Source organism: Ceratotherium simum, chromosome 2 (genome assembly GCF_057802395.1).
Source record: "Ceratotherium simum simum isolate JZ-2026a chromosome 2, ASM5780239v1, whole genome shotgun sequence".
Lineage (NCBI taxonomy): Eukaryota > Metazoa > Chordata > Mammalia > Perissodactyla > Rhinocerotidae > Ceratotherium > Ceratotherium simum.
In genome coordinates, this window is record NC_141901.1 from 3,998,234 (window position 1) to 4,022,498 (window position 24,265).

At 49.0% G+C, this 24,265-nt stretch overlaps 1 protein-coding gene across 1 annotated transcript in view; it reads right to left on the bottom strand.

Moving 5' to 3' along the window:
- The window catches only part of RCSD1 (RCSD domain containing 1), a 66,043-nt gene extending 48,790 nt beyond the window's left edge, over window positions 1-17,253 (bottom strand). Inside the window, exon 1 of the mRNA XM_087437497.1 lies at window positions 17,143-17,253. Coding sequence (XP_087293623.1) covers window positions 17,143-17,148 — 6 coding nt within the window. The 5' untranslated portion in view covers window positions 17,149-17,253. The remainder of the gene's footprint in view (window positions 1-17,142) is intronic.
- Between the last annotated feature and the right edge of the window lie 7,012 nt (window positions 17,254-24,265).

The following is a 24,265-nucleotide window of genomic DNA, read 5'->3' on the forward strand; positions in this document are numbered from 1 at the left end:
AGAATTACCACTCTGGGGAGAGCCCCAAATCCTGTGTCATTGATTCAAAATCCCACAGCAATTTAGTGACGGAATTTGGTCCAGAGCCCTGAACTCCTGCACCGCTATGCCAGGCTTCTTCCAGCCAGATTGTAACACTCACTTGCTTCTCCTCCAGCACACACATACCAACACACACAGTGCACCTGCCCAGGTGCCCAGGAGGCACTGGTGAAGGGCTTCTCATTATGGACACAAGAAACCCAGTCCCAGGTCTGTCTGCCCTTTAAATGCTATGGCCACGCCTGGGCATCCCCATGAGAGCACAAGCCCCTGGGAACCATGTTGCCCCTTCCCTTAGTCCTCAGCTAGGCCTTAGGTAGAAAGTTCTTGGCCCTGTGAGGAAGGGTCTCCGTCTCAAACTCTTCTCTCTCCCTTTGTCTCCACAGTCCCTTCTGAAGCCCAGCTTGCCTGGTCTTGAGTCCAAATGACTGAACATCCCCCTAAAGGTCTCCACGCCTAGCTCTCTCCAACCCATTCTCTGAACCACAGCCACAGTGAGCTTTCTAAAATGTAAATCTGATGACATAACTCCCTGCCCCCATTGCTCTAAGAATAAAATGAGTGGTGACACAGAGAGGTGGCTTTCGAGAGCTTTAACGTTCCCCATAATCTCACCAGCCATGCCAAATAAATATCCAATTTAAGTTAAAAAGTGTGCTTGCTCTACAAACGCAGCTTCAAGCAAGGTTCACCCCTCAGGCTCTCCTCTTGTGATCAGACCGTGCCTCTGAGTGCCTGTGTGTGGGAGTCCTGGTGCCTCCTAGATCACATCCTGAAGACGCTCTTGTGGTCTTGCACGGTCCACCGACTGTATCCAGCCGTACTTCACACACTCTCCTCTCCCTCCTGCCGCTTCCCCCAGCTGGAACGTCCTTCTCTTCACTCTTCAACTCTCCGTCTCCTCCTCATCCTTCCGGATTGAGCTCAGGAACCAACTCCTCTGAGAAGCCTTTCCTCCCCTGAGGTCAACCCAGATCTGTGTCCTGAGCACAGATTAGACCAAACTGCAGTGTCACTGTTATCCTCTGACCCCCTTACTAGACCGCAGGCTCCCTGAGGGCAGGAGCCAAGCTTTATTCCCTTTCGTGTCCAGAATTGCCAACACAGACCTGACACAGTGGGCACTCATTAAATATTTATTGAGTGAGTGAGTGAGCGCTTCTCCTCCCTAACCCAGACCACTCTTGCCCGTGACTGCCAGGGATTTCCCAGGAGCAAGTCCATCACTCCCTAGAGGCCAGCCCAAACACTCCGGGGGTTCTGCCTCCATGCTTGCCTGGTGGTGAGGTTCTCGGTGTCCCCAGGCTCACTCTGCCCTGCCCCCCTCGCGCTGGTATGTAATTTCCCCCAATCTGCAGCTGCGCCAGCAGAAGTTCCAGATGATTGCATCATTTCCCAGGGTGTCCACACCCCTTTCCTGCCCTCCCCCCTCCCTGCTGGCCGAGGGGACCCACAGGCGTGCACTGGGAGGATAGGGCTCTGTGCTAAACCAGGCTCCACGGGTCTCTCTCACCTCACATTCCCTTCCTCGCACATCTCGCTGAGCCTGCAATTTGTGCACACCAGGTACAGTGCGCCTCTGTGGAAGGAAGAAAGGCCAGGGCCAATTTGGCAACATCCATTGAGCACCATAAAAACAGTCATATCCTTCGACCTAATAATTCCACTCCTGGGAATTGCTTCCAGAGAAATAATTCAAAAGAAGAAAAAAAAAGATACATGTCCGATCATAGCTACGTTATTTACAATAAGGAGAAAGTGGAAGCAAATGCCACAACCCAAAATAGAAAATGATTAAATAAATTATAGTATATTTGTATAACAATATCATGCAGACATTTAAAATGAAACTATGACTATGTAGAACAAGGATATTGTCCTGGAAATAACATTAAGTGAAAAGATAGAGTACAGAGTTGCATATACACTGATTACAATTTTGTAAGAATTATGTATATGGCTAAAAATAATCAAGATGCAAAATTGGATGTAGTTATAATAAGTGGAATTGTCCTTTTCTCTCAGTTTTTTTAAATGATAAAGGGGATAAAATTGAGGATCAGAATGGAGCAAGCAAAAGAAAATCAAAATAGTTGTGTTAGGATGATGAATTTTTATAATTTCACCTTAAAATGTTTAATATTAGCTTAATAACAAATTAATATTTTAAAACTAAAGAGAATATCTTGAACACAAAGTCCTAGGGTTTTCTAAAAGGATTTTTTGTTGGTTGTGGTTTTATCAATGTTTTAAAAATAAGAAGAAGAACATGCCTCATTCAGACTTCCCAATGTGTGGCTGTGGGACTATAAATTATCTGACATGGGACCTGGAGCTCGAGTGCCACTAAAAGTACTGAATAGACCTTTGCCAAATGGATAAATAATTCTGTCCCTTCTCCCTCCATTCTCTCCGTCGGGGCTACCACAATCCCAGCCTCCAGGTCACAGCCCAGATGTGTGGAGGCCCAGTCTCCCCCAGGCCTCCACTCCTGGATCTTGAGAGAGTTAGCGGAAGGCAAATGGGGTCACACAAGCTGGTGTCCTGGGGAGGTCCCTGGGCAGGATAAAAAACTCTAAAAGTCCTACATTTGTGGGATATAGAGATAAAGCCTGTGACTGAGTCTTTTCGGTTTAAGAAAGGTGTTTACGTGAAGTTTATGGTCAGCTAAAACTCCTTTGCATATAAATTGAAGCGCTCCTTCCCTGTGCTTAGTCAACCTGGCATTCCTCAAATGTGAGGGATGTCCACAGCATTGTCCTTGGCCTGCTTCTCTCTTTACCGTCCCTTCTCACCGCCCCTGCCTCAGAGACCACTTCTGAGTGGATGACCGCTGCCCTACGCCTCCGCCCGATGCCCCCCAGCTCCAGTCCTGAATTTCCAGTTCTGAATGTTCTGCCAACGCCTCAACCCACACTCAGCCTCTCCCCACCCAAACCAGCAAAATTCTTCTCCCTGCTCCTGGACTGAAAATGCAATCCCTCTGATCTTGCTCTCTAACCCGCCCCCATGGCAGCCTCCACCCAAACACCAAACACTGTGGCTCCTTCCCTCAGTTTATTCTGCATTTTCTTTGCCTCTCCAGTCTCAAGGCCACCTCTCATTGGTGCTTTAGCTTCTCAACTGGTATTTCGGCCTTCATCCTACACACTGGGGCCAGATGAATGGCCCTCCAGTGCCCCTTTGATCCCAGGAGCGCTTCTCCTCAAGGACCTTCATTACCCACTGAAGAACACCCACCTCATCAACGCTGTCTTTCTAGTCTGTGCACAGTCCAATCTCATCCAATCTTTCTGGCAGTATCTACCTTACCTCTCCCATCCCAACATGCAAGTATGCATGCATGTACGTGTGCACACATGCCAAGTCACTTAAGAGACCCTCCATTTTGGTCACTTAGGGCACTCATAGTTCCCCATGTATATCTTTCACTGCCCTCCTCCCACATTAGCTCCTCACCACCATTCCTTCTTTGCCCCTTCACTATTGCCACCTGTTTAAAAAAAACTTCCTAGTTTTGGGTGCCCACTCTGAAGTCCCTCTCTCCCATGGAGCCTTCTCCAGTTGCACCAGTTGAGGATGTCCTTTCTCTGAGAAAGTCCCCCAGCCTTGTGGTCTGGTCGCTTCCATAACACTTCAGCACTCCCTGTGCCCTGCATTTACTTGGAGATGCACCACATCACTTCCCACCACTTTATGAAAACTTCAGCTTTTGGAGGTACCATCTTTATATCTGACTCCCTCCGAGAATCCACACAGCATCTTTCCACACAGCATCTGTTTATTGGGGTAGGCCCAATAAATACACGCGGAATGACTGAACAAATGAATGTGTATTTCCAAGCCAGTCTGTCCTGCGCTGGTGCCTGACATTTCCCTAAAGCTAAGCAGAGGGCTCTACATTCATCCCTGTTTAATTTCATGATGTTGGTTTTGGCCCAGCATCCCATCCTATATAAATCATTCTGAACTCGAATATGTCATGTAGCATACTAACTGTCCCAGCTGTGGGTCATCTGGATTCTTTCTATTTTTCATCCAAGTCATTAAGAAAAACGTTTAACAAGCCAGGGCCAAGGACGGAGTCCTGTGCCTGGCCCCTGGAGACCTCCCTCAGGAGAGACCTGGGAGGTTAGGTGTAGCGAGCCACACTTTGGGCAAGGTAGCTCAACCTGCACTGAATTCATCCTGCCAAAACATCCTTTGTAATACAAGTGATGTGACTGTTTGGGAAATTAGAATTTCCTTGTTGGCATGTGAAAGCACTCAACTCCTTCCGCCTAGCCAGAAGCTCAGGGTTGATGGCAGCTGACATTGATGGCAGCTGAGAAGGGCTCTGGTTTGAATGGTTGAATTAGAAGTCTGTAATCCCTGCAGCTGTCCTAGCAGGCTCAGAATCCCACCCCGTCCAGCTCCCCAGCAGGGGCCTCCCAGGCAGGTGTGAAAGGTGAGGACAGGTCAGGGAAGAGGCAACCAAGGTAAGCGAGAGGGAGGAAGAGGAAGGGAAGCGATACTCCAGGTGGACTGCTCCTTCCCATTTCCCACCTCCTCATTTCACCACTCCACCAGGGAGAACCCACAGAAGACACTGTGTCTCCCCTCCTCCCCTCCCTTTCTTTGAAATGCGTTTATGGAGCCAATGATACTCCCTTCTTCTTGCAGGCCCTGGCTGTCCTGTGAGCCTGCAGTTTGCATTGTTATTCCATGCCTAAGGCTCCCCCCACTTCCCAGGTTCTAGTCTAGACTTATGTGGGTACTGTTCCAGCACTGCCCGCAACAGAGGTCCAGAGAGCTTTTCCAGCAGAGGTCTGTAGGCCGTGCACCCACCACCCCTCTACCCTCACGCTCTCAGGGAGTCACACACCCTCAGAGAGTCACATATCCTCAGGGAGTCACAGACTCTCAGGGAGTCACACAGCCTCAGGGAATCACAGACTCTCAGGGAGTCACACAGCCTCAGGGAATCACAGACTCTCAGGGAGTCACACACCCTCAGAGAGTCACAGACTCTCAGGGAGTCACACACTCTCAGGGAGCCACAGACTCTCAGGGACTCATGCACCCTCAGGGAGTCACGCACCCTCAGGGAGTCACGCACCCTCAGGGAGTCACACACCCTCAGGGAGTCACAGACTCTCAGGAACTCACACACCCTCAGGGAGTCACACACCCTCAGGGAACCACAGACTCTCAGGGACTCACACACCCTCAGGGAGTCACATATCCTCAGGGAGCCACACACCCTCAGGGAGTCACAGACTCTCAGGAACTCACACACCCTCAGGGAGTCACACACCCGCAGGGAACCACAGACTCTCAGGGACTCACACACCCTCAGGGAGTCACATATCCTCAGGGAGTCACACACCCTCAGGGAGCCACAGACTCTCAGGGACTCATGCACCCTCAGGGAGTCACGCACCCTCAGGGAGTCACAGACTCTCAGGGAGTCACGCACCCTCAGGGAGTCACAGACTCTCAGGGAGTCACACACCCTCAGGGAGTCACAGACTTTCAGGAACTCACACACCCTCAGGGAGTCACACACCCTCAGGGAACCACAGACTCTCAGGGACTCACACACCCTCAGGGAGTCACACACCCTCAGGGAGTCACACACCCTCAGGGAGTCACAGACCTTCAGGGAATCACATGCCCTCAGGGAGTCACACACCCTCATGGAGTCACGCAACCTCAGGGAGTCACACAACCTCAGGCTGCAGGAGGACTTCAAATACTCTCTTATCCACTAGGTCCCAGTCAAAGCTGTACCAAAAGCAAGAGTGGCCATTCTCTTCTAAATGACTATAAAAACCTACCCTTCCTTCAACAATCACATCATACCTAATGTGTGCCAGGCATTGTTCCAACCACTTTAAACACACCCTTTAAACACACTAACATTTAATCCTTATAACAACCCAATCATGCAGGTACTATTATTTCCGTTTTACAGATGGGAAAAACCAAGGCACAAAGACGTCACAACCTAGTAACTGGCAAAGTTAGGATTGGAACCCAGATGTCTGGCTCCCGGGTCTGTGCTCGTAACTACGTCGTGCTGCCTCCCCATGAAGCAATATTAAGCCTGCATTCCCAGCCCCACTCAAAAGGGTGTGCTGAATACACACTCCGCTCATTGTAGGGTACTAAGGCCAGTGATGGAGATTTTTAGAGCTTGCCATTTAGTTTAAGAGATACGGGAAAGTGCTCCGAAAAGAAAGTGGGGTAGAACTGTAAAGTATTTTCCTTGTTACCGCTGCACAGATCAGAGACTGCATCCTCTCTGGCCTGTAATGGAAGGCTGAGCTTTGCTCATATTCACCAGCGTCACCTTCTTTGCACTCCCTCTGCCACCTTCCATTAGGCAAAGGGAACACCAGAACCCTCTTACAGAAGACACACTCAAGGTTGTTACAATTTTTCACGATATCCATTAAACATTAACGATCATATTAATAACCATACCACCACGACTTTATGGGATATTTTAACTTTCCAAGGTACTTCATAAATTATCTTATTTATCGTGCATGATCTTATTTTCTTTTCAAAATAGCCCTACAAGGTGGGTAAAGCAGGGACCAATTTTATAGATGGAGGGATCAACCAAGACCCTAAGGTGAGTGACTGAGTCTGGACCTGAAATTCAGATCTCCTGGTTTATCTCTCTGCACAGCATCCCCCTTGGCAATAATACGCCAAAGGAAACCTGAATGGAACAGAGGGCAGAGGCAGCCTGTTGTTACCATTTCCTTCAAATTCCACGGCCTCATTCCAATGTTACTTAGTCCAATGTTACTCGCAGGCTGACTTTCACTAACCCATCCTCAGGCACAAAGGGCAGGGCTTATGTACAAGGCTTATGGGAAAAAATGGCAATTCTAAGTTTTTCTAACTACATGTAGCAAAAGTCACAGATTCCGATTTACCGTGGGGGGCTGCTTCCAAATCAGAAAGATGGCTATAAGCTGTCTCTCTTGATGGCATGGTTTAACACGATTGGCTATTCCAAGGCTACGATGTTTGAGAAACATTTTAAACAGCTGCACCTAATGGCTTATGTTTATATTTGGCTGATACGTTTTCCTATAGAAATGGGGTATATATTCACCCCCCGACTTCCCCTTCAAACCTACCTGCCCCTCCTAATCACACCCCAAAGCATGAAGAACAACTGAAATCACTGAAAATATTCTTTGTGCTGGCAAAGCAGCTTTCATTTTCATCAGGAACATCTCCAACCACAGGAGCTGTGTAAGTTTCAAGTGAAGGAGACCTGAGCAGCACAGAGAAACATTTTCTTTCTCAGCCTTCATATCTCTGTCAGCCTGAAAGACACATGCTGACTTCCAGACCCAGCTCAGAGACCATCTGCTCTGTGAAGTCCTCTAAGACTCCACCAGGACACTAACGACATTCATGAAATATCTCTAGCTCTCAGCATTTGGGGAACATAGGGGGACATCTCTGTGGGTGAGTGGAGCCACGTGGCTAGTTCTGACCCTTCTAGGCCAGAGCCATGGCCAGGGCATGTCCTCCAGAACTTTCCTTCCCTCTGCCATAACAACTGACAATGTTCCATAAGGTAGCTGCTCCATCAACCTGGGTCGCAGAGGGAGGACAACAATGACATGGAGCAAGCCCCCAGCCAACCCTTGACAGACATGCAGCATGAGTGAGAAATAAACCCATGTTGTTTTCAGCCACTAAGACTGTGGAATTGCGTTTCATAGCGACACATTAGCCTGGCCTTACTATCACAGTCACCTGTCTTCTTTTGTGCAATTGGACTGTTTACTCACTGCTTTTACAGAGGCAATCACATTGTTCTGTAATCACTTCTTCCATTTCTGTCCCCTTCTCCACCTCCAGACCACGCGGATCTTGAGAGCAGCTATTGTGTCTTATTCTCATTTGGCAGCTGCTCAGTATATGTCCTTAAATAAATGAATGAATGTATGAATTAAGTATTTGCTAAGAGAATATCAAATGACATCATATTTCTGCACAATCCTTTCTGAAGGTGGGGATGATCCTGGATAATCTTAAGGAGCTCTGGAAAGTGACCAGACCAGGGGGAGATGATCCTCATAGCTCCATGGAAATGCTTCATAGCACCCTGGAGACTTCCTCTCCTAACTGTGGCTCTGAACAGAAAGAGGTGTGGCTGTGACCCACTCCAATATGGGTGTATGTGGGCTACCCAAGAGGCAGGAAATTAGTCACGCAACAGGTATCAATAACTATTGATTGGTAATTCACCCCCAGAGCAGTGGGGGGGGGGTCACAATACAGCTTAACAATAACCAAGGATTCACCCTACCAACCCCCAGGTCTCCTGCCCCTATAATGGATAGCAAGTTGCCTGCCATAGTATGCTAAATGATAGCCCCCCAAAAAGATATGACCACTTCCTAATCTCTGGAAGCTGTGAATGTTACCTTATTTAGAAAAACGGTCTTTGCAGATATAGTTACAGATTTTGAGATGAGGAAGTCGCCCTGGATTATCAGTGTGGGTCCCAAATCCAGTGACACATGTCCTTATGAGAGACACACAGAGGAGAAGGTGAAGTGAACATGAGGCAAAGATTGGAGCAGCCACGAGCCAAGGATGCCGCAACCGCCAGGAGCTAGAAGAGGGGGGAACAGATTCTCCCCTAGAGCCTCTGTAATGAATGTGGACCTGGGACACCTTGATTTCAGACATCTGGTCTCCAGAACCACGAGAGAGTAAATTTCTGTTGTTTTAAGCCACGTAGCTTGTGGTAATGTGTTACGACAGTCCTAGCAAACTCATACATCTGCCAACTCCACTGGCCTTACATTCTCCATCTGGGCAGGCTGGAGCATTCTACCGTAGCCTGGAGTATCAACATCCCTGAGGCTCCCGTTCACTTCCCTCAGGAAAGACAGGGCTTGGGGTCATCCTTGTCCTCCTCCCCAGTACTTCAGTTCAGGCCTTTGTGAGAGGATTCAGACACGACTGGTCAACAGGGGTCAAGGGCTCTCCCAGAAAGACCCCTGCAGGGCACCACAGAGAGGAAGGCTAGTAGAACAAAGTGGGTACTGCACCTGGTAGGGCAGGGGGCCCCCTTAGCCTTAGCTCTGGATCTCTTGGCACTTGTTGGTTAAAATAACGATTAAAAACTGTTTCTCTGCCCACCCATCTCACACCCACAGATAATGGCACTTGCTAGGTAAACCTAGGAAACCAAGCACCATTGGTATGGACTTCAGAGAGCCTCGAGAAGTCAATACACAGAAATGGGGAGGCAATAAAGTCATCACGAGCTGATTTAAACACATGGATCAAAAGTGCCCTGTAGAAGGGAGGTTCCTGTGCTGGGAGCAAGGAGACCTGCGTCTTTGTTGACTTTGCCACTAACTGACTTTAAGCGTGACCATCAGTAAATCACTTATGTTCAGTTTCTTTATCTTTAAAACGAAGGGAATGGGAGAAATTGCTAATGTTCCTTCTTGATCTCAAAACTCCAAGCCCTAAAAATGAATTTTTATTTCAACTTCCTTTTTTGCCATAGACTTTGGCACCAGTTTCTCCCAGAGACACAACTGGAGGCTTTCGAAGTCTTTGAGATGTGTAGATGAGGGCTCAGAGTGAATCTGTGTCAGACCTTAAAAGCCCCAAGCCTTGAGTCGCCTGATCTCCACTGTGGCCTGGCCCTGAGCTGGAGGAGGACTGGCCGGGCGGAGGGGCCTGCGGTCTACCTGTGAGTCCACACAGGCACTGTGGGGGCAGCCAGCGCTTCTCCAGTGCAGGAAAAAGGACAGGGGCCACATGATCCCACCCAACAGGGTGGGCTCAAATGTTGGCTCTTCTGGTAACCACCTTTCAGACTTTGGGCACAAAATTCAATAATATTGAAGCTTCAGCATCCTCATCTAGAAAACAGATTTGATAGGAATTTATGAGGATTAAAAAGATAAACTTATGCAAAATATATGTACATAGTAGGCATTCAACAAGTGGTGGTAACTACCATGACGACAAATTTTAGGTGTCTCCCACACTGACATCAATGTGGCTGCTCAGACATGGATTTCCCATTACCCATCAGAACGTACCTGGAAAGCAAGCTGAGCCAGGGGCCTGAAGCCTGAGAATGTATTTCAGAGATGGGGGTGGGGGTGGCCCCATCAGGGCGGCAGAACTGTCCATCTAGCCCATGTGCTTAGAATGAACTACTGCAGGTGGGGGTCTAGAGGGGAGGCCCCAAGAAGGCCCACAGCTCTCTGTGGCATGGGGGGAGATGTCAGTTCCCTGTGACCTCTGGTGTGGGTGCCTGGCTGTGTAAGAGCAGCTGCAAAGCTCAGCTTCTTGTTTCTCTGGGCCCCGCCAGGGCTGATGCCTGTGGCTGGCTGCTGCTCCCGGGCCCACCTCGACTGGTCCCTGTGCTGCCTTTGGGCAGAGGAGCAACTCAGGCTTTTCAGAGCAAGCACGGGACGTGTGACCGCAGTGGGAGGAACGAGTGGGGCTGCAGGTGGAGGTGTGAATGGGAAGAGGAGACTTTTCTGTGAGTGTGGTTTATTCCCAGAGGCCTCTTCTGTCAGAGAAGGTGAGAGGGCCTTAGAGGCAGCTTTTGGTGAGCTTGATCAAAGGCATTCCCTTGGTGCCCGGAACCTGCTGTAAATGGATTTCCTCAGCAAGAGCCTTTAGGTGCAGGCCCCAGGCAGAGTGCGCTCACCTTTGGGTTGAAATACCCTGTCAGTTGTGCACCCCCAGGGCTGCCAGGAGGCCCAGGAGAAGCCACACTTGTTGTTGGGGGGAGATCCCAACAGAGCAGGCAAATTTTCTCTAGCTCTCCTTAGAGAAGCCAATGTTGAAGCCCCACATACCTGAGAGCTTATCAAGATACTCTCTCATATTCTTCTATGTCACATCATGTGTATACATCTGGTTTCCCCAAGAGCTCCTTTTATGACAGGAACTATAATTTATATTTCTCTGTATCCCCCATCTAGTACCCCAACTTCAAACACCTCTATCTTGCTTCTTCCTCCAGGAATGCACCGCTCGTAGTTCCCCATGCTACCACATTGTCTCTAGCACCAGTGGCTTTGCTCTTATCATTCCCTCTGACTGGAATGCTCTCCTCAATTTTCTGCACTTGGTCAACTCCTACTCAACCCTCAAGACTCATCTCAGAAGTCATCTCTACCAGGAAGCCCCCCTGAACTCCAGACTGGGTACGACGCCTCTCCTTGCCCATGCGAATTCAAGCCCCTGTTCTGCACTCCCCTGTTAGGTGTTTGCCCCCCTCCTAAACCTGAGATCTTCAAGGACCGGCAGGGTGACACATTCATCTTTGTATCCCCAGTGCCTGGCAGGCAGTAGGGCCTCAACGCATGTCAGTTGGGCCTAATTAAAGGCCTAGTGTGTGGTGTCCTGTGAATTGTTACCAATTGATTATAGAAGATCCAGCTGGGGAAAAAGTTGTGCTTGCTGCTCTGAGGCCAGGAGAGAGGCCCTGACACGGTGCAAGCAGGTTCAAAATGAAGGGCTGGGGACATCTCATGATGCAGATGCTTAGTTTCTTGGCTGGAGAGAATGTCTAGCTCCAATGTCCGGAACTTCCCAGTGCTTCCAGCTCGGGGGCCCCAACACTACCCTTTAAGGATGGGTTCTGATGGCATCTCAGGAAGATCTCTTACAGAGGTAAGGGCCCTGCGTGTCCACCTCTCCTCTCCTAGGGAGCCACTCGAGCTTGCAATTGCAGTGGCTGGAGCCCCTTCCCTCAGAATAGGATTTGACCCACTTAAGTAAGCCTCGCGGGCTCAGCAGGCATTTTCCACAGTTTCCAGGAGAGAGGTATTCAGGAAGGCCAAAAGGAAAACGATGGGGAGCTCACTGCCCCAAAGACCAGGTATGAGGGCAGTATGCTCCCTGGTCTGGCTCAGGAGAGGAGCTCCTGGGGGGCCCTAGAGCAGTAATGCTGATGGTGGTGGCCAAGCCTTAGTACTGTGTCAGTGGCATCACCCTATCCTCTTTTGCACAGAGAGATAAAAATGTCTACATAACACCCAGAAGGCCAAACATGAGGTAAATAATGCTTTTGTAAGGAAACTGATAATCTTACTTCTTAAGGCTTAGGCTGAACTACTTTCCAGATGAGAGAAAAATCGCAAGTTGTTGGCTTTCCAAAGGTCCTGTAGTGCCTAAATCCCCACACAACCCAGGTGTCTCTCTGAGCGTCTTGGTTTTCTCCTTTACAATATGGCAGGGGCGGTCAGAGATTGTCTCCTTCCACCCAGAGCTTTGAGATGTTTAGATTCTAGTGGGTAGAGCAGAGGTGGTCAAGCTGGCTCTGGAAACCGAAAACTATTATCGAAGGAAGGCAGAGCTGCCTTCAAATTTCTCTGGAACCGAAATGCCTTCTCTTGCAGCCCTGATAAGATTAGGCGGCTGCTGAGCTGCCAGTGTTCAGATTTCCCACGGAACCAAGCTGGCCAGGCTCTGGCCCCCCAGGCTGTGAGGAGCATGCTGTGGATCAGGCTCTGAAACCTGACTCCGTTCCAGGAATGCACACTCGCCCCTCCTGTGATAGGGCCTGGGCCCTTCCCGTCTAACTACCCGAAATTATTTCCGTCATTACAGTCCAGTGAAGGGAAGGTGTCTTCTAAGCGGAACTAGCGTTACTTTGAGGGTCCCGCAGAGTGCCTGGGGGCCAGAAAGGAATGTGGGGGTACCTGGGCATACCCAAAAGTTCACCGACACATACTCCAGCTTCCAGAGGCCATGTGATCCCTAATTACAACCCATAAGCTCCAGCCAGCAGCCAACATATGGCTCTGCGAGAGGGTGAGTCCCAAAACAGCAAAAGCTGTTGGTGAAATTGTGGTAGAAAATATTTAATGAAGTAAAAAGATATCAATGAAAAAGGAGGTTACAAAATGCACACATAATATATACCAGTATGCACACACACACACACACTCTCTCTCTGTCTAGTGTTATCAGTAATGTTGATAATCTGTAACGATGAAAAGACGTGATAGCCTAGTAATTTTGAAGTAACATTAAAAACACAAGATCTGGTATGTAATAAATGCTGAATAAATACTGAATAAATGGAAGAATGACAAATACTATCTGGAAAGGACTTGGAGTTGCCTCGGAGAAAAGGACTCATTAATTGTCTCCATCTAAACTAGAAATTCATTATTTCTTCAGTGGCAATAAAGTTTAATTTTCATGGACTAAATCCTTCATTTGTTCAACTAAAGAGTGGACACACGGTTGTGGGCGATAAATTTAATTTTCATGTGTCTACTCTTCAGTTGAACAAACGAAGGATTTAGTCCGTGAAAATTAAACGTTTCACAAGCACTCTCAGGCTATTTGGTCGTGCCTACAATTTATATTTAAGCAACTAAGACTATTAATTTAATTTTAATGTCCTAAGTCTCCAGCTCTTTCATTACTATACACTTCTCTCTTCTGGGTTCCCACACTCAGTAACTTTACCTACTATCTCTTCTAAAGAACCATGTTTGCACAAAAAGAAATCTGTTTTTCTCATGGAGTGCTGGACATTTCTGCTTAGAATACTCAAAACCAACATATCTAAACTTTGCTTTTTTAAAAAAATCTGACTTTTCTCCCATCTTCAATCATTTACTCATTCAACAAGCATTTATTGAGTGCCCATCAGGTCTAGATATATAAGATATGGCCCCTGCTCTCAAGGAGCCTTCCAGGGAGAGAGCCAGGTAGGCAGACGGTTACAATTCTGCCTGGTGCTCTAATTCGGTTTGAACAAGGTGCTCTGAGAGTGTTATAGAGTCTGAGGGCATCTGGGAAGGCTTCTTGAGGTAGAGACATTTGAGCTGCAGACTGAGACGGGAAGGAGCTCCCTATTTCTGTTAACTCATCTATGAAGCGAACTTTTTTTGAGAAATTATATGATTATATTCTAGGCACTGTGCTAATCTCTGGAGACCTAAAGACCAGTAAGACAGTCCCTGCCTACAAAAGGGCTTATAGATAAGCCATGTAAGGGCTGCACTGCCATTCTCCTTGGCATCTTGGAGAACTCCACGCTTCTGGGCACCCTGGTAAGCTCAACCACAGAAGTTGTTTCTGATTTCTCCTACAACACATGGTCTTTTATCGTTTCTATTCTTACTCTCTCGAACTCAGAATATGCCTGGATTCTCAGAGAAGCTCCTTAGCCTGATTCCCTTGCTCAATCCACGAAGTGGCATTTCTGCCATATCATGCCTGCTACATTGTGGCTGCCATCTTACTCAACACCTCTCAGAGTTTCCTACTGTCCATGGGGCAGAATCCAGGGCCATCCACTCGCTGGCCTTTGAGGGCTGCAGCTGTCCTTTGTCTGAATTACAAAAAGGCACTCCTTTGGGGCACAGCTAGGCAAGGAGAGACTTTGCATGAAGAAATAATAACCCTTTCCTCCAGACGCCTTGGATTCCAGCTCCCATTCACCCGCTTGGCCAGCATCCACTCTACTCAGAGACCCTGAGGTTTTTATCTTATTACTTTCATTTTTTTCCCTTACTGTTTCCCTACCTTCCTCTCCAGCCAACTGGTCTACTTTCCTGGACACAACATGTTCTCCCTGCACCCATTCCTCGTGCCTTCTCTGCCTCACCACCCACCTTTCTTTCCAGGCTTCTTTCGAGTCTCATCTTGAAATACTGAAACACTGTAGAACTTACGATCTGCAGAGGTCATTCACGTGGCACTTACGCATTTGAAAATTACATACACGACAGGCCACAGTAAGTCTCATTCCCCTACTGGATTCTGAGCTTTTCAAAAGGATCTTTATCTCGTTTATCCCAGAGGGCTTGATGAGGGCTGAAGTAACGATCGATATTGTTGATAATGGCAACAGTGACTTAACAGAAGAAAAGATTTCCCGAAGACTTCTAATAGGTAAGTGGGTTCCAGAGAATGAATGTTGAGTAAGTCTCGTTGGTCTGGGTTGAATTCCTAATACTGGCAAGTAATATAACTCAGTTTCTCTCCAAATATAGCAGTCCATTCATGTCTCAAAAGTGGGTTTCACCTCTCAAAAGAGGGAATTACTCAGAGATTTTTCAGGAATTCCCAAATCCCCCACCTGCGTATGATGTCCCACCACAAAAACTTTACTTCCTGGCTAAGACGGTCACTTCCCCAGCCCCTTGGTCTCCTCCTTGCTTCCTTTACCGGTGCTGGCTGTTGCAGCTTTTTTTTCAGGCGTTCTGACAAAGAAACTTCAAAAGCAGTCCCTGCCAACCAGCAAATCCGTGCCCTGCGGCAGATGCGGGGCAACTGCAGGCTTCCTGGCTGGTGGAGGGATCCCCCAGCCCCCACCCAGCTAGAACCCCCATCAGTTCCTACACTTCTCGGCTTGCAGACTGGAGGGACCTCTCTTTTTCAGCCACACAGGAAGTTGCTCAGGTGACAGTTTCAGGGCCTGTGCCACACACTGTTCCTTCCTCAAGTGAGGGAGAAGAAAGTGTCTCTGTGGAAGGAGTCCCTCCAGGTTTTCCTAGAACAAAGTTCAAACTTGCATTTGGCCCTCAAGCAGCAACCTGCTTTTAAGCCTAAATCTTGCTTTGCTCTTATCTCCAATCCATTTCTGCAAGAGATTAGACAGGTTTTAAACCCCGCTGAACCTCTGGCCTAGGGCCCGACGCTCCTGTACTCCCCAGAGGAGGGAACCCTCTTCTGAAGCAACTTCTTTAGGAGCCTCACCCACACAAGCTGGGCGTCCCGGGCCCATCTTCCTCCTCTGCCCTGAGCCACAGCCAGCCAGAGAGAGTCCTGATGCCTGCTGTGTGTACATCTTGGAGTAGACTTGTGAACTTGTGCCCACACCTGCGGACCTTTGCTGTGTTACCTCCCAGCCTTCTCAGCTCTAATCTGCCTGCGTTTCCCTGACTTGCAAATATTTTTGCGGAGGATCATCTCAGACTCCAGTGGATCCCATGGTGCCCCACACTTTATAAAGCCTCTCTGAAGGTGATCCCTGTTCCTTGAAGACAACTGGTTGAGCTGGATGCCTGAATGCAGGATGCCTGCTCAGGACAGACCTGTTGCCCTGCCGAGAAGTCACAGAGCTTCGCAGGGCGAGCGGTGAGTCTCTGAGTCTCGCTGAGAAGAGCCAACCAGGGCTCCAGCAGAGAGCCGGCAGCCCGGAAGAGATGGCAGAATTGACTGTGAATCTTGATTGCCACTGACCACGGCCCCAGGAGGAGCAGTTTTCCTTTTGAATACCGTGGGAATCACCTTAGAAGCTATATAACATTTCTACCTTCTCCTTTCAGCTTTTCAAAAGCCCCTGTCCTGCTAAGACTGACTTAGGGCCATATGTCAGGTCTCAGTTTCAAGGGGGAATCTATGGAAGCCTTAAGACGCCGAGAAGAAAGGGACGAGGGGATCCACTCCTCCACCGCAGGGTGGTTCCTGGACTCCACTGAGGCTGGGAAGGGACCAGGAGAGTCCCAGGTACAGAAGCGGTGGGCCTCACAGAGGCCCGGTGCACCCACAGAGCGGCCAGCACACCCCAACACACTCAGTCTCAGAGGGCAGGGGAGCCTCAAGTTTTATCAGAAATAGTGCCATTTCACTGCCCACGAGGGGAGCTTTTCAGAAAGTTCTAAAGATGTGACAGACAGAACAGGGACTTGAGACGCTACCGGAGGTCGGGACTCGCTAAAAGGCCGATCTTCAACCAAAAAGGGAAGCCCACAGCCCGGCAAAGAAGCGCCTCACGTTGCCCGTTGTTTCTCTTTCAACACCCGTCTCCTCAGATTCAGGGGCTTCTGCTTTCTTGCGAGTTTCTGCGCACATGTTTGTCCATTTACAAAGGTGGCTGCACTTCACTACCCGCCCCCCCCCCAACCATTTAAGTCTCTAACCAAGATACCTGGACCCCAGAAAGGCCCCTCCGGTCCCTCTGAGGTCTGTCCCCGCCGGCCCCCGCCCGCCCCGAGGGTCTCCCAGGTAGGACGGGGGCGATCCTCGGGAGCTGGCCGGGAGGCTGGAGCGGCAGCCGCCTGCCCTCCTCCTCGGCAGCAGCGGCGAGCCCCGCTCCCGCCCGCCCGCGCCCCCCGGGCCCTCTACCTCCATGGCCTCCAGGAGCCGGCTGGGCGGCCGGCGCGCGCTCGCTGGGGCCGGAGCCCGCGCTCCCCGCTCCCCGCTCTCCGCTCGGCTCCGCGGCCGGTCCGCGCGGCGGCGGGCGCAGGGCAAGTGGGCGGCGGCGCCCGGCTCGCTGGCTGCGGGACTGCCCCGGCCGCCGTGGCCCCGCGCGAGAGGAGGAGGGAGGGGGAGGGGGAGGGGGAGGGAGCGAGGAGGGAGGGGGGGGCTGGGGAGCGCGGAGGGAGGCCCGCGATCAGGGTTTAAATTTAGACACAAATCTAAACAGATACTGTCCCCTCCCAGGGCAGGACTCAAGCGAGGGAGCCACGACTCCATTAATCTGCCCAAACATGGGGATGCGACCGCCGCCTGGCCCCTCTTTCTCGCGAAGTTTCTACAGGACCCTGGTCTTGGCCACGGTTTCGTCCTTCTCAACCTCTTCCTCCTTCCACGTGCCCTCTTTCTTTTGCTTGCCCTAAAAGTTAGAGTTGTTCTTCCATTCTTTTTATCTCCACTCTTGTCGCTTTCCTTCTTTTATGCACATCCTTACTGCGTTCTTTCCTCCTCTTCATTTTTAAATTGCATTCATGTCCTACCTGGTTTTCCTGGTGTTCTTGGGGGGAGAGTGAGGGGACCCTTCCTGGTTGATGGTCTGTTCTCTCACGGCCCCAGGAGAGGAGCTATTCAGACCGAGCCTTTGGCTTCAGTGTGGAACCCACAGGGCCACCTTGCCCTTTGTCATCTCTCTTCCTCTCCACCTTCCAGTCTCACATTTTCAGGAAACCACTATCAGTCTATCTATCTCTCCTCCGTGTGTCAGGAGGAGGAGGGGGAGAAAAACAAGGAATCCCAGCAAAGTAGTCCAAGCTCCCGGGAGCAGTAAATCTTTTCCTGCATTCGATTGATGCGTTTGATTTTGTGGAATTTCAGCTCCCACAAGCTGCTTGCTAACGGGACTTTTCTCTGTTCCTATTAAACAGAGTAAAGGTCAGGATCCTGAACATCCCATTCCCATAAGGCCTCGCATAGCAACCCTCCCCTGGGGCTGCCCCAGCCCTCTGGGCAGCAAAGAGGCTGAAGAAGACAAGGCTGCCTGCGAGGGATGCGGAAACTGCAGTCTGGAGAAGCGTCTTTCTCTGCTACCAGTTTATATACTGACCACCAGCCCTGGGTGTCCCTCTGCCTGCCTCTCCCCAGGGCAGAGAAGAGGGGAAATGCCTTCAGAGACCTGTATGGGGAAGGGGATTGGTTGGCTGGGATGCTCCGCGTCCTTCTGCAGCATTCTTGTGCCCCAACTCCATCCCCAAGCCCTGTCCCAACTCACCCCAGGAAAGGGAGGGCCATCTCAGAGGTGGACAGTGGGCGGGCGATGGTGAGCGCTGTGAAGGGACACATGTGGAGAAACTGGTAAAGGAAACAAGCTGAGAGCTTGTTCACATTATGAAGAACTGCCCTGATTCTTCTCCTCATCCCAGCACCACCCGAGGACCTTCAGGCACTCAGATTGCTGCTTTCAGGAGCAGTCTTGGAAACGTGGCCTCCTTCCTGTCACAGAACCTTTTAAGGCCTGACTTTCTAAAATACTAACAGCCCTAATGCCAAAGTGTTTTCTAGTTCACTAGTCTAGTTCAGTTTAACTCAGCTGAGCATAGGGGCAAGACCCTTGATTTCAGAAACAGATTGAGAGTTGAATTCCAGCTCTGCTACTTTCTAGCTGTGTTTCCTTAGACAAGTCACTTAACCTCTCTGATCCTCATTTTCCTCACATATATAGTTTAGTAGGCTCTCTGAAGACAGTAGCTATTTTTATAATGCTTCACCTTAGGTACAAGCTCAAATGAATAGGGACGCAATAGTTCTTTTATTTAGGGCTGAGCATTCTGGGGCCCAGTGAAAGCCCCCCCTTTGGGGGAGTCAATAGTGAGTCCCCTTGCATTCCAGCCACACAGCTACAGAGGTGAGATCCCTAGGGCAGAATTGGCAGCAGGAACGGAGATTTCCTGGTACCTTGCAATACGTACTTGTGCTTGTGATTTTTTTCCTTTCTTCTTTTTAAGGGAGCGGGCCTGAGTTGGTGAGGGGAGGGTAGTCTCTTACCATCTCTTCTAACTCTGATTCATGGGGCCTTTTCCTTTCTGCCTCCACCTAGTCCCCCTTTCTGCTCAGAGTGGGGCTGCCCCAGCACAGGTTTCGGGCTTCACAAACAGGAGGGCGGAAGTGCCTACCCAAAGGAAACCGTTAGGCCCAAGGTGACTTGCAGCTGCGCCCCACGCCCTGTTCAGGCCCTCCCTCGGCCGGCAAGAACCCAAGACCCGCAGTGCAAACAGGCTTGGCCTTTGTCACTCGCCCAGCTCTCAGGACTACAGAGCGGGATGCTGCGCCAGAGCTCTCTGGGCCCCAGGCAGAGACCTCCATCAGAGGAAGGAGTGGAAAATGGGAAGAGAGAGTGGAGGCCCAGAGCTCACTTTCAGCAGCCACAACTAGATGTGGGGGCTGTTCCCCTTATCTTCCCCTCCTGCCCCTCCAGAAGATCCCCAGAAGCCAGAATGGAGATAACCCAGCTGGTAAACACCCTGTTTCTGCTGGGCTACTTGGGATTGCTGCTCGTGTGCGGGAGGAGCTGACAACCCAAGGGGAAGGGAAAGTGGCTCTGAGGGGGTGGTTTCCTTCCCTCTCTGGGGGGCTGGTTGGCTCACAAGGGCCCACTTCCTTTACCCTCCTCTGGGCCCCCACTGCACACACCCTGGTAGTCTGAACCAGCCAAACAATAAACAGAGGCCAGTGCAGGATGAAGAACAAGGAACAGCAGAGATGCAGCCCCCACAGGGGACATCGAGTGTGGAGGAGCCTATATTACCACAGGCAGCCCTGGGCACATGGCAGGACTTTAATAAGTATTTGGTGAATGAATGAGTGGATGAATGAATTAATGATGCAAATTAGGAGGATCTTTGCCTTTAAATCAAAGGCAGAGCCTTTTTCCATAGATGGGTCTCCAATGGGAGAAAGGACCCAGTGGGAGAAAAGATCACGAAGGCCGCGGTAAGGTAAGCAGTAACTTAGTTTTGAGCAGAACTGCAGAGAGCTCCAGGCGGCCAGCTGTCAGTAAGTAGCCACACTGTGCTGCTGCTGATCATCCATTTTTTTTTTTTTGTGAGGAAGAGCAGCCCTGAGCAAACATCCATGCTAATCCCCCTCTTTTTGCTGAGGAAGACCGGCTCTGAGCTAACATCTATTGCCAATCCTCCTCCTTTTTTTTTCTTCCCCAAAGCCCCAGTAGATAGTTGTATGTCATAGTTGCACATCCTTCTAGTTGCTGTATGTGGGACGTGGCCTCAGCATGGCCGGGGAAGTGGTGCGTCGGTGCGTGCCCGGGATCCGAACCCGGGCTGCCAGTAGTGGAGCGCGCACTCAACTGCTAAGCCATGGGCTGGCCCTGATCATCCATTTTTAAAATTAAGAGCAAGAAGCAAATATTCTTTCATGACTATAAATAGTAACTTTAAAATATATATACTTCAGCCCTAAATCCCGAGAATGTGGCAAAAACAAAACAAAACAACTCGTTCTGCCACAAGTGACTGTCACAGAGGAACAGAGTGAATACACTGAAATGAAAGCACCCAGGCTTAAGCACTTTTATGTGCTCAAGGAATGGTGACGGAGGGTTTCCCAGAGGAATATGGCAGCTGCCTTTAACACGTGAAAGACAAACTGAGGAGGAAGGCTACAGGGTACCAGTGGGGCCACAGAGAGGATGTTGCAGTGTAGGGGGGCAGCCAGCAGGGGTTGGGACTTTGTGAGGAAGGCTTTTGACTGGACCCCCGGGGGTCAAGAGATTGGCTACATAGGGAAATTGTGTGAATAAGTCCATATGTTGAGGCCAATGGGAGCTAGGTTTGTCACTGATGGGGAAGGAAGGTACAAATATGCAAAGGGGGGATTGGGGTGCTGGATTGGAATGGGAGGTATTGGTGTGAACTGGTGGTTCTCAGTCTGTAGATAAAATAGATGTAGATATAAATGTGTGACATACACTGAGAGGGTCTGGGAACAGTGACACCCCAGTAGCAATCAGTGCACACAGAGCTCAGGTGTTGGCTTCTAAACACCGTTCTCCACTAAAAGAACCAGGGCTCCTTGGAGAAGATGGCTGATTACAGGTAAAGAACAAGACAATTGGAACAAACATCTTGTTGTGTCAGGAAATATGGAAGTGCTCAGTGAGTAACAGGGAGATGTTAAAAGGACACAGAAGCCAGTTTGCAGGGGCCCCCGCTGGCAATATTGGGATAATATAAGGATCAAAATAAATAATGATAGCAATGGAGGATAACCCTTGAAATAAAATAGGAGTTCATGAGTCCACACTGATATAAACAAATAAGTGAACAAATAAGTGGGAGAAGAGAAAGCTTTAACAGCACAATACCAATGAACAAATACAAAAAAAAAAAAAAGAAGAAGAAAATTGCCATGTGACAACCATCATAGTTATAATAATTTCAGGTAAGAAAGACTACTGGATTTTAAATCTAGTGGGTAAAAATGGGATGAGGGATGGGATTTCACATAATTTCAAAGTATCTCCCTACAAGTTACTTATTAATTACAAAAGGGGGAAAAGTAACTTTACAGAGAATAAACCTAACAGACACCATATTAATCAAGTGGTCAAAGTAAACCCCGCCTGTGATGGGACAAATTGACGTCTCATGCTAGCTGATGGGCTACCGTACGAGGGACACACCATCGCTTCTGGGAGGTTCTGGCCAGAAGTGCATAACCTGAATCTAACCATGAGGAAACACTGGACAAGCCAAAGAGGAAGTCATTCCTCAGACTGACTTGTCTGTAATCTCCCAAGGTGACAATGTCACGACGGTCAAGGAGACGCTGAGGAAGGCTTCTAGGTTAAAAGACACCTGAGCAGTGTGACAACTGGGTTCAACGTGTGGTTCTGGGCTGGCCGCTTTGACTATACAGTATACGAAAGGAATTATTATACATACATCTATCTAATCATCACAATGTACACTTTAAGTGTCTTACAATTTTGTTTGTCAGTTATACCTCAATAAAGCCAAAAAAAAAGAAATTATTAGGATAATTGACAAAACTGTAAGAACTTCAGTGTGAAGAATTGATGGGAGTTCTTCGTACTAACCTTACAACTTTTCTCAAAATTTAAAATTATTTCAAACTAAAAAGTTAAGAGGTGATGGGGGTAAGAATTGAGCCCTCCCATTTCTTTTTTATTTTTTATTTTTGTGAGGAAGATCAGCTCTGAGCTAACATCCATACTAATCCTCCTCTTTTTTTGCTGGGGAAGACTGGCTCTAAGCTAACATCTATTGCCAATCCTCCTCCTTTTTTTTTTCCCCAAAGCCCCAGTAGATAGTTGTATGTCATAGTTGCACATCCTTCTAGTTGCTGTATGTGGGACGCGGCCTCAGCATGGCCGGAGAAGCGGTGCATTGGTGTGCGCTGGGGACCCACACCCGGGCCGCCAGTATCGGAGCACACACACTTAACTGCTAAGCCACAGGGCCGGCCCAACCCTCCCATTTCTTTGATTCCAGATTGACTCCCTGCCCAGTGCCTTCATCACCTGTTCCTGCCCGCTGCCCTCCCCCCAACCACGCCACCCCCCGCCAGCTATCCACAGGATGGGCCAGGGGCCTGTCGACTCTGGTGATGGAGAGAGAGACAGCGGATGGAGAGATGGAGCCTAGTCTTCTGGAATGACACAGAATGGAGACACGAAGGGGAACATTATTCAAATCTTTCTTTGCACAGATATCTTTGTGTTGTTTCAGTGGTTGCAGTAAACACATGTATTTTTTAATTTTCGAGGAGAAATTTAATTTAAAAAAAGAAGAAAGCAAAAGAACCAAACTGGACTGAGTGAAGGCTGGACATACTCATGGAGACTGCACTCAGCTCAGGTTCAGTGAGGAAGGGGCTGGGTGTCTGCAGCTGAGAGAAGGGCCAACCAGGGATTTCCTGGGGTTGGGTGGGGGGAAGCCCCGCTAGGACACTGGTCTAATCACCAATGCCAAAGAACAGTGTTGACGAAAAACCAAAGAGGATGGTCTGGAGGCCCCCAGAGATTGCATGCTTCTCCTTCTGAGGCATGTCCTGGTTCAGGAATGAAATTATACAGATCTACAGGGAAACTCAAACCTTCTCAACCCTCAGGTAGATCATGCAGAGCACCTGAGCACCAGCTTCCACTCTGGCTGTAAACTAGAATGACCCAGGGAGCTTTGAAAAAAATATCTATGCCTGGGCCCCAGCCCAGGTCAGTCGGGAGTGGGGCTGGGTGTCAGTGTTTTTTGACGCTTCAGTAAAGAGGAAAATCCCAAATAGTCTAAGCCAATTGTGGAAATACCATTCTTCTTGGCAGAAATTGGTTTAGAGAGAAATAAATGAGGAAATTTTGGTCAATGACATAAAAGAAGAGATCTTTATCCTTTCTGTTAAAGAAACACATAGGAAGAGATGCTCTGTAAATATAGGTTGTTTTCCTACCTGATGTGGTGCCTGAAATTGCAGCAACCATTTTGCTACCATGAGGCAAAGATGGGAAGAGCCAGAATGTAAGCTCCATGAGGACAAATATTTTTGTTTCTTTTTTTTGTGGGTGTATATCCCATGTACCTAAACCGAGGCCAGCACAAATGGGCATTCAATAAACATTCACTGAACAAGGAACCCAATGACTTTGTTGAGGCACTGAACTGACCAACTCTGGAGGGACTATCCCCTGGACTTCTTGTTACGTCAAGTAATAAATTTCTTAATGGGTTAAGCCATTTGAGTATGATGTTTTGTTATAGCTTAAAGTGTCCAACTGATTCAGACAGATACAAACTTGCAAGAAGACAAAATCAGACACACAGACCAGTACAGAAAAAGAATCAGTCCCTCAGAAAAAATGCCCAGCAGAGATGCGGAGAAAGAGACTGGCAAGGAAGGGACACACACACACACACACACACACACACACACACACACACACACAGATGGAGAGCTGGGAGAATGTGAGGCAGAAAAAGAGAGTGGGAAACCTAACTAATATCCATTGGGGAAGAAAAAAATTTAG